Genomic DNA, 11,113 nt, shown 5'->3' with positions numbered 1-11,113 from the left:
CGCATTTGGTCTCATACCGTACTTTGGTACTACACGACTACCTTACGTAAGAAGTCTTACACTTCACTTTATCTAACACCACCGGAGCTTCCTCGGGCGGCAGTAAAGACTCCCCCACTTAGGATTTAGCTCCACACTTTCACCGTCAAGATGATAACATCCCGCGGAATTTTTATTCAACGACACACATGATCAATCTCATCATTGGTCATAAACATCAAATCACCACGAATTTACTTCAGGCTCTCAGAGTCGACATACACATTCACTTGAAATGTCGTACACGCGACGACATTGCACCTTCATACTACAATCACAATGAACAACCTTTCATCGTTCGCAAAGCGACTCCACCAAAGTCCTACATACGCCTCTAAGCCTAGGCATATGCAACTCTGCTTAATCAGTAGTGCGTCCCAGTCGAGATCACCCGACCTTCCACTCAATGAACCTTTATCAACAATTTCTCACTCTCATGGAGAAGAGTGACCAATCCAACACAATAATTGCATCGACCGCAATATCAATACCTCATCATAACCTTCGGCCTAACCGACCATTAAGTCAATCACCGGCTCACCGGTCATCTTTACCCATCTATCACTTAAAAGAAACAAGATTCGCTCGTCCGTCATTTCATAAGAAGTATTTACAGCAATGCTCTTAAACTTCGACTTTCATAACCATCGAATTACCATCACCTGTCGATCACTATTGTAGTCTTCGCTACTTCCAAAGGTATCTCACGGGCACCCTAAGCACAAAGTAATCACACCATCACCGGAGTTGAACATTACATTAGCAGGTATAAGAAGGCACCTGACGCAGTGTCCAGCAGACTCCCACCACAATCTACCGAATTTTAAAAACTCGATCTTTGGGTTCCATATACCCGATGTTACCCATCTCTCCACAATGATGACCTTAAGTCATACCTACCCGACAAACCTTACGGTTTATTGTCTTATAAATATTTACTAGCGATCACACGCTACCCGCAATTCCACAAGGCCAACCGATATAGCATAATAAAGCCCTTCATCTAACACTAAGGAGATGCTTGGGAACACTAAGTCTTGCACCCTTTCACACCTCGATAAAACCACTACTACAAGGGATATTCCATTAGGAATGTTACCCTATAATCCACAACACACTAACGCATTAATCATCATACGGGTCCCACTCCCATGAGTTTAACGACCCGAAGACTCCTCGATTCGTCAATTCCAAGGCGACTCACAACTAGAATCCTTACGCGATTCTCTAACCACACACTCTACCAAGTGTAACCCAATTCTACAATCATTAGACTTGCTACATCCCATTACGGAATTCAAGTCCTCGTCGCACACACACACACACACGTAAGTCGGTCATCCTAGTTACGATGTGTAACTACAACCAATGACAATCTCAATAGTGCACCCACTACTTAGGGTAACTAAGCACGCACCAAACTCGTGAGTTTGCTCACTCACCTTAGCTAATCGAAACCACCATAACACTTCCCGACTCACAAAGAGCCCGATGTGACAACAAGCACATCACCCGAGACAATTAAATCCTAGAAACCAATACACAATTCCTATTTCACCCCGAATCTACCCCAACCATGCCACGTTTCCTCCGTTCGGTACTCGTCATGTCATTCTTAGTGTCAAGATACACTTTTGTAATAATGGTGATTAGTCACTATTACAATTGCATACCATACCATTTCCACATGGTCACGCAAAGTACTTTACCCGGGCTGACACAACATTCACGCAAAATAACATGCGATAAGCCCTAGTACCCGAATGACGAAAGTCCTTACCGTGAACTTGATCACTCAAAACCGCCAAACATCCGAATCTCTCCAATAGATTCGACTCTAGGACTCCGCACTAATAGATACCTGTATATATACACCTATATACAATATAATGATAAATATGCACAAGTACACCGCAACAACAAGTCAACCTACAACATAGGTGACTATCACTAAAACAACGTCCAAGTTCGCCTACTTACATTAGGCGCTAGCTATCTAAGGCACTAATTTACACACGAAATAAGGCCCCACATAATCACATTTTGGACAAACACAGGTCCTAGTTAGTCACCTACTCTAAGGCACTAACAAATCTCAATCCGACCCGTATTCTAACAAATCCCGCAAATAACGCACAACCGTCAATAAGTCTAAGACTAGGCACCTATTCCAAGGTCACTTAATTCCCTTAGACTATGCTCTGATACCACTTGAAATGACCCCAAATCCGTTTGCCAAAAATAAAGCACATTTTTTTTATAAGTTAGGTCCCATTATTACAATACATTTCCAACTCTGTTTTAACCAAAAAAATAATATTGTAACGATACGTTTGACAATTTATAATGACCCTTGATACACAAATTACACATTACAAAATCATTTGTAATAATGACCCAATCACACGAATACGGGTTAATACACAATAATTCAACCCGATACCAAGAGCATAATCCCAGGGACTACCAAATCCCCAATTCGTGTCCATATACATATATAATCTACTTACTTGCATACACTTACACAAATACCACATACGAGCTAGCAATTCAACAACCATGCAATCACAATGCAAAACTAAATATCCGCAATTCACAATAAGCTAGCATCGCCAATAGCATATAGTTGACAATTTAATATGCTAATACAAAACTCACACAACCATGGTTAACCAATAGTACAAGGGAATGGTTCTTGCAAAAGACCATCGGAGTTCACAACATCCATTAGTGTACTTAACACCGCGTATCACTAACCCCCGGGTGGTGTCTTAACACCGCGACTAACCCATCCATCATGACAAATGTGGTGTCTTAATACAGCGACTAACCCACATGTCAAACTTCCCAGAGTGGTGTCTTAACACCGCGACTACCCCATCCATCACAACAATGTAGTGTCTTAACACCACGACTAACCCACATGTCACTAACCCCGGAGTGGTGTCTTAACACAGCGACTAATCCACTCGTCACGTAAAATGTGGTGTCTTAACACCGCGACTAACCCACATTTCACGCCACACAAATAAATACATTATATACATACACGTATAATTATTCCACTCACCTCATGAACTCGAGCATTACAAACCATGCGTGAAATCTCCACCAAAGAAACCGAGCAAGCTTTTACCTATAATACGCATATAGGTATACACATAATCAACATACATTCTCTATAAGAGGATTCGACGCCAACACCCTTAACCAAGGGTTTATACCTACCTCCACAATCCGCCCATTTAGACACCTAAAGTGAACTCCACCAATTACCACTACGGGTGGTAATTCCGACCCATTCAAAAAGGTATAAACTAACACTTATTGCACTTGACCCATAAGTGCAACTTGACCCAAATTGCACTTAACCACCAAAACAAGTCAAGTTTGACCCAATATCACCATTACTAGTGATTACGTCACAAATTCAACAATTTAACACTTAACACAAAAGTTAACTTCCAATTGACCAAATTAGGTTTAACTCACTTCGACTTGTCAATTTACACCCAAAACCACAACACGTGCAATATGGCGTTTGACAATGTTTGACTTGTGTTAACACATTATTTTGACTCAAAATCACTTCTCATGAGCGGTTACATCCAAAAACATCATTTAACGCTTAACACAAATGTTTAAACATCCATTTGACCAAAACTAGCGTCATCATCAATTTTGACCCAATTCAAAGTCAACCCATTTGACATAAGTCCCAAAAATAACCTTAATCACTAACGGCTAGTGATTAACTTTCCAAAACACCATTTAACACATTAATCAAACATTTATATACTTGATTCATCAAATCTTTACCCAAAACATAATTTGACACAAATCAAAGTCAATACCCATTTTGACTAGTACACAAGTTCTTATGAACATCCAAAACCACTAATACACTTACAAACTAGTGACTAACACTCAAATTCATGACAAATACTTCCAAATTCGTCATTAAACCCTAAACCCACAATAATCGGGTTTACTTACACAATACATACAACAAAACCCCCAATTTCATGAGAAATGGGGTTTATAACCCTAACTAGCTCAAACCCCAAACATGAACAAGAACAAGAACCTTAAACAATTAAATTCGGAGTTAGAGCATACCAACACTACCAAAACGTAGCCGTGAACGAGGTGAACAACTTTAACTCTCGCGACTAGACCAGATTCACTCTTCTTCTTCCCCTAATCTCCAAATCTCTCTCTAGAATCTCCTTCTCTCTCTAAAATGAGATGAAAGTGTTTGAGAAGGTGAAAAATGAGGATAAGAATGAGATTGGATCAGTTTTAGTGGCTCAAAACTGACCCCCAAGTGAAAAGACCATTTAGCCCCTTAAAAATCTCAAATTTAAGGTTAAATTCGTAACCTTCCAGCACCAATATTGCGGCCGTAATCCACAAAATTGCGGCCGTAATCCCCAATATTGCGGTCGTAATTCCCAATATTGCAGCCGTAACTTTGTTTATTTTCGGAAACATGTCTCCCTGTTCAAAAGTTGCGGCCATAAGGCCATAAATTGCGGCCGTAAATTTTGGTTTTCAGGCCCTTTTTCGTTTTATGACTAGATTAAACAAACGTAGCTAAAGTCAAACACAATAAAGATCGAATACGCACCTTTGAACTTCGTACGTCGACCAAAGCAACATGCCAAAGGAAAAACGGGGTGTTACATAAACCCACAAGATCTTGACACAAACAACATCTAAATCAAACCATTTTGACCCAAAATTAAACTTTTAACAAACCTAACACAAAATCCTCATTTTCTTAAAGATTAAAGCATTTTGATTCTTATCATAAAAGACTCAGTAATTCGTGAGGAACAAGATGATAAAAATGATTTGAGCTCTAGAACACAAATTAAACAACTAGGGTTTGATGGTAGGAGATGGTGAAAGTACAGGGCGTTTGGAATTTTCTAGAGAGATGGAGAAAATGAGTAGAAAAGGTAGCACTACTCACTAAATTAGGGTTAAAATCCCATACCCCACAACACACGGGTATTTATTGGCCCCAAACACATGTTGCTTGGCGGCTCAAACAGGGTCCAAAACAAATAAACTGAACTGTTATGGAACCCTGGTCAAAAAGCAAATCTAACAGTGCCATAAGAATAAATAATCATAATAATTAATTAAAATCACAATTAACGAGGCCTAAGGGCAAAATCGTCAACTTACGGCTAGGTCCGGTTTGAGGATGTTACAGTAACATGCGTGGGTGGCAATGATCGCGAAGGTGGTTCAGTTCCCTCTGGGTGATGCCAAAATAACCGTTCAAAAAAAGTTATGTACATATCGTTAATGTAGGATTGTTGTTATAATTTATACAGAGACGTCTTTGGACAAAGCCAATGTGGGCAATCGTCTATATTCAAAAATTTTGAAGGGCTCAAAATTTTGAATATGTATATATTTTTCTCAAAATTTTCAATTAAATTCAATAAATATTGTCAATCAAAGTTATAATACTGTAATTTTAAATAGTTAAATACATTGAAAGTAATAAATAAAAAAACTTGAAGTATTAAAAAATTTATACGAGTTAAAAAATATAACGAGTATGAGGGTCCATTTTTATTTTCGTCTATGAGCATCAAATTGTTGAGACTACCTTAAAATTATAGAAATTAGGTTTAAGGTATAGAGCGAAATCATTTTCGGTAGCATTGTGCGGAACCTTCCCACTCATTATATCGTCAATAGTCAACCCCCTTAAGTATCAGTTGTAGTTAATTTTTAAACGGATGGTGCAGTTTTTTTTTTTTTTTTTTTTTTTTTTTTTTTGGCGAAAAAAGAGAATTATATTAAAACCGTTAACTTCATCAAAAATGATGAATGAAAACGTAAACCATTACAATGACGGATCGAAATCGGTCACACATTGCTACAAAAAAAACATAAAAGCATTAACAGATACACTCCTATTGACAAAGAAGCAAAGGATTGGTCTCCCAAACATGCGATTGAACACTATGGACGAACTTGAGGTTGCACGCTCAAAGAAAAACCTTAAGCTTGATGTTGCGTACAAGAGTTGACTGGCATAGGAATTTGACATTGAACATGATATCGTTTCTAGCCATCCAAATGGCCCATATTGTTGCGGGACCGATCATTTTCCAAAACTTGGATGCCTTTACTCCCATCCCGAAATACCAATCATAAGAGAAGTCGCTAACCGTTCTCGGGATAACCCACCTAATGCTCCACCAACGAAACAAATCTTTCCAAATACACGTTGACCATTTGCAATGAAGTAGCAAGTGGTCGATGGTTTCAACCTCAACCATACACCATACACACAAAGTTGATTGACTAGCGGGTAAAATACATCTTTTAGCAAGAACATCTTTAACGGGAATGCTATTTCTCAAAACAAGCCAATGAAAAAGCATTACCTTTGAAGGGACAAAATTACTCCAAATTATCTTAGACCACGGATGGTGCAGATAGTCTCGATTACATTACATTACATTTAAGATTTATTTAAGATTACAATTATAATTAAGGAGAATATTAAAAGCTGTAAGACTATATTTAAGATAATAAGATTTCGATTGTTAAATTCGGTTGAATTAATTACTACAAAAATAAATTGAGATGTAGTTTTAACTGTTACGGAGTATATATTACAAATTTAGAATTTATGTGGCCTTGTGTTTAAAATATGATTATTTTATTATCACATTTTTAAATTGTTAAAACTTACGGGATGTTTGGATTTACGTTTTAAAAACTGATTATGCATTTTGGATAATCATAATCAAATAATCAGCGTTATAAAAACATGATTTTGATTAATAGTGTTTGAATTTTATTATATTGTATAATAACGTAATAATTAGATAATTAAGTGTTTGGAAAAAAACATCGGAGTATATGTAACGTAAAATTATCAAAAGGGTCACCCTTTTAAAATAATAGAATACATAAGTAGTCTATTAGGTAAAAAACTTTCTTATGAATTACACAAACTATTACCATCATTTATAAGCTAAAGATTGTGTACAATATTCAATTTATTATTTTTACATGCTAAACTATCAACTATAAAAACTCAAAACTATAAGTTGTGTGCAATAGGGAGTATAAAGAAGAAGAAAAACTTAAACACTTCTAAAAAATTAACAAATAAAATACTCTATCCGTCTCATATTAATAGTTCACAGACAAAACAAAAAATTTAAGGAAATGTCATAAAAGTACTATATTTTCGGTTACTTTTCAGTTTTTCCATGACATTTTCTTTCTCCTTTCATCCTATCAACATACATTAAAGGCATACTATAACTTATGCTTCTTATTCTTTTTTATTTATGAAAGTGAAAATATTAATTTAAAATATCTAAAAATGCAATGATGGACTATTGATATGAGACGGAAGGAGATGTCACATGACATGTAACTTCCTTTCACCACGTGATAATATAATCCTCTGCCACTCAAACTTGTGTTAAATATTTATCTAATACTACATATGTTCCAAATCTATAGTCCAGTATTTTATTTTAGAATTTTCCAAATTAATTGTCCACTTCTATAAATGGAAAAGAATAAGAAGATTAAATTCTATTATGCCCATAATGTATGTACATATGATTAAAGGAGAAATAAAAAGTAAGGGTAAAACTGGAAAATAAACAGAAACTATAATACTTTTATGATATCTCCTTGAACTGCGTGTCTTTTGTTTGAAGACAATTAAATTGGGACGGAAGGAGTAGATTTTTTATTAGAAAATGTTGTATTAAGGATAAGGGAAAAAAAGAATGAGAAGCAAAAGTCAAAAACCCCGTTTCTAAGCAGCAACTCCCTCCTTGCTTTTCAATTTTGCGTTTTGGCAATTTAAAAAAGTAATTAATTGATTTTTCCTTTAATTTCACAAATATTATTATTTGATTATTTACTATTTATGAACGTGACAATTAAAAATCAACTTATAATTTTATTTACGATATAAAATTAGTTGATTGCGTTTTGGGAGAATCAAAATGTGAAATAAAAAAAGTAAGAAATTCATTTGTATATCAAAATGTGATAATTGATTTTTTTCTTTCTTTTTCACTTAATATTTTCCGTAACTACTCATTGGATTATCAAACAATCTAATTTACCCAACAACCTAAATGCTAATTATTTTTTTTTTTTTTTTTTTTTTTGAAAAGCAAGATAATATATTATTAATAAAAATAGAGTTACAAGGCCCTATACGTATCTATACATTGATGAAACGGAATTACAAAAAGGAAGCTATAAAGTCGCGGGTAACCAACGAATGCCAATAAAACTAAAGAGGGAATAAGAACTTGAAAGAAACAAGCCGGACTAGAGAGGATAACAGTGACAATATAGCGCCAACAAAGTTACACAAACTAGCCCGATTAATCAAACCCTCAATAGAAGAAATGGAATCTGTGGGTTACACATAAGTGTTAGTAGAAGATTAGCCAATCCCAACACGGTGGGGAGAATCTGCAACGAAGAAGGAAGGATTTATAAGCCATTGATGCCACTCGATTAATTTCTTTTTACGTGATCTTTTAGAAATCCAACAATAACTTTGGGATTGTATTTCGGATAGAATCGATCCAGGGGACCACGTTTTTTTGGAGAAAACTTTCTGATTCCTATGTTTCCAAATTATGTAGCAAGTTATACATTTGGTAGCTTGCCATAATGAAGAGCCGAAATTGTTGAGCGCGAACGGTTGATTATTGATAATGGCGTCGTTAAGATTGGAGATTAAAGAGACATCTTGGGCCCACCAATCAAGAACAAGTTTCCATATGAGTGCCGTTTTTGGACAAGAACTGAGGATATGTTCGGTGGTTTCAATATCCGATTCACATAAAGGGCATAAAGTGGAATCGAGATCAATGCCCCTTTTGTCAATTTCGAATCGAACCGGGATCTTTTTTTGAATGGCTCGCCAGATGAAGATATATACTTTTTGCGGAAGAAGTTAGTTACGGGGAATCGATAAGCTTAAAGCGTTACTCCCTAACTTTAGAGAGTTGATCAAAAGTGTCAAAGATTTGGTGGTGAAAATTCCTGTGGGGTCTAGATTGTATTTCCAGGAGTCTTGCTTGTCGGATAAAGTTACGAAAGATATAATGTTGTTTAATTCCATGAGGTCGTTTGTACCCCGACCACTAGGAGGCCTTGACCAACACCAATTACCAAATGCGGACCCATTGCAATGTGTAATTCTTTCAGCGATTGAAGCATCTTTATTTGTCTCAAGCTTGTATAATCTGTGAAAAAGCGTGCTAAATCGTTCCGAGCCAAACCATGTGTCATTCCAAAAATTGATGGAGGCGCCATTCCCGAGACATTTTGAGATGGAAGAGGAGAATGAGGCGCCTGTGTTGTCCGCAATTTTTCCAGCTTTAATAATTTCTTTCCAAACCGTGCGACCTGAAATATTCCTGCAAGAAACGTTAGATTCCAACCCCCCCCCCCCCCCCCAAGCTACTGGTAATAATTTTTACCCAAAGTGCGTGTTTCTCATTTTTGAAGCGCCACCACCATTTACATAGTAGTGAGATGTTTTTACTAAAAAGAGAACCAACATTTAAACCACCTTTATCGTAGGGTAAAAGAATTTGATCCCATTTTATCCAATTAATTTTATTTTCAGTTGATGACCCGCCCCAAAATTTTTTGCGTCTTTTAGATTCAAGGAGGCTAAGGATGGAGGAGGGAGCATGAAAGAGGGAGAAATAATAGAGTGGTATGCTGCTTAAGATAGCTTTAATGAGTGTTAGTCGACCTCCGAAAGAGATCGATTTAGCCACCCAGTCAGAAAGTCTTTTGTCGAACTTTTCGACAATTGGTTGCCAGGAGGAAGGATGAGATGAAGGCACACCGATGGGAAGACCAAGGTAAGTGAATGGAAAAGTGCCAGAAGAACAGCTAATATAATTGGCCATATCTTCAATCTCTTGGGGAGAAGTACCGACACCGTATAGTTTGCTTTTTTGGAAGTTAACTTTGAGTCCAGAGATTTTCTCGAAGCATTTGAGGAGTTTGGAAATGTGTTTAGCATTTCTTTTACTCCATTCCCCGAAAAAAATTGTGTCGTCAGCGTACTGAAGGTGAGTGACAGAGATATTGTCATTGCCAACATTGATTCCACGCAGATGACCACTAGATAAGGCTCGTTTTAGTGAGGATGTTAAGGCCTTCGGCGACGATGATGAAGAGAAAAGGTGAGATTGGGTCACCTTGGCGAATACCTCTTTCGGGGTAGAATTCGTCAGTGGGAGAGCCATTGATTAAAACGGAGATAGATGAGGAAGAGAGACAAGCACGAATGAAGTTAATCCATTTATTGCCGAACCCCATGTAGTGCATGGTGTTAAATAGGAAGTCCCATTCGATACAGTCAAAAGCTTTTTCGAAGTCGACTTTGAAAATGAGACCTTTACGTTTTTTTCGTTTAAGTTCATCTATGATTTCATTTGCGATTAGCACGCTATCTAGGATGTTGCGACCTTTGAGGAAGGCTGATTGTTCAGCCCCAATGACCTTGTGGATGACTTTGGCAAGACGGTTAGAGAGGATTTTGGTAAGGATTTTATAATAGCTTCCAATTAGACAAATAGGGCGATATTCATTCAAGCTAATAGGGTTAGGTTTTTTGGGGATGAGTGTGAAGAAGGATGCGTTACAGCCTTTGGAAATTTTGGAATTGGACCAAAACCAATCTAGCGCTTTAATGAGATCGTGTTTTATGAGATCCCAGTATTTTTTGAAGAATTTCATGTTAAAACCATCAGGACCAGGTGCTTTCGAGCTTTCGCAGTCGTGGATAGCTTCCCAAATTTCCTTTTCAAGGAATTCGGATTCAAGAAAGAGGTTATCTTGTGTGGAAATGAATTCAAGGTGAGGTGCATTATCAAAAGGACAGTGATTGTTAAGTTTGTTGGATTTAAATAGATTTTTGAAATAAAGATATGTTTCATGTTTTATGACGTTGGGATCTTCAATCCAAGTTCTATTAAGAGATAAACAGTGTAAATTATTTTTACTATTACGTTTTTAATGAAATTAT

General features: G+C 36.7%; 1 protein-coding gene across 1 annotated transcript; it reads right to left on the bottom strand.

Moving 5' to 3' along the window:
• Positions 1-5,908: 5,908 nt before the first annotated feature.
• Positions 5,909-10,331, bottom strand: LOC139868509 (uncharacterized). Its single transcript, XM_071856847.1, has 4 exons — positions 9,549-10,331; positions 9,202-9,474; positions 6,066-6,455; positions 5,909-5,941 (listed from the first exon to the last, which is right to left on the bottom strand). Exons 1-4 carry the CDS (start codon positions 10,329-10,331, stop codon positions 5,909-5,911), a joined length of 1,479 nt encoding a protein of 492 aa, XP_071712948.1.
• Positions 10,332-11,113: the final 782 nt, after the last annotated feature.

Source organism: Rutidosis leptorrhynchoides, chromosome 9 (assembly GCF_046630445.1).
Source record: "Rutidosis leptorrhynchoides isolate AG116_Rl617_1_P2 chromosome 9, CSIRO_AGI_Rlap_v1, whole genome shotgun sequence".
In the NCBI taxonomy this organism is placed as follows: Eukaryota; Viridiplantae; Streptophyta; class Magnoliopsida; order Asterales; family Asteraceae; genus Rutidosis; species Rutidosis leptorrhynchoides.
This window is presented reverse-complemented; position numbering and strand designations above follow the sequence as displayed.

Excerpts from the sequence above, each read along its gene's own strand:
- LOC139868509 (XM_071856847.1), bottom strand. The coding sequence starts at position 10,331 with ATGGCTCTCCCACTGACGAATTCTACCCCGAAAGAGGTATTCGCCAAG. Across the intron at positions 9,475-9,548 it reads ATGAGAAACACGCACTTTGG|GTCGCACGGTTTGGAAAGAA; the intron begins GTAAAAATTATT and ends GGAATATTTCAG. Across the intron at positions 5,942-6,065 it reads TACGCAACATCAAGCTTAAG|CAATGTGTGACCGATTTCGA; the intron begins GTTTTTCTTTGA and ends TTTTTTTTGTAG.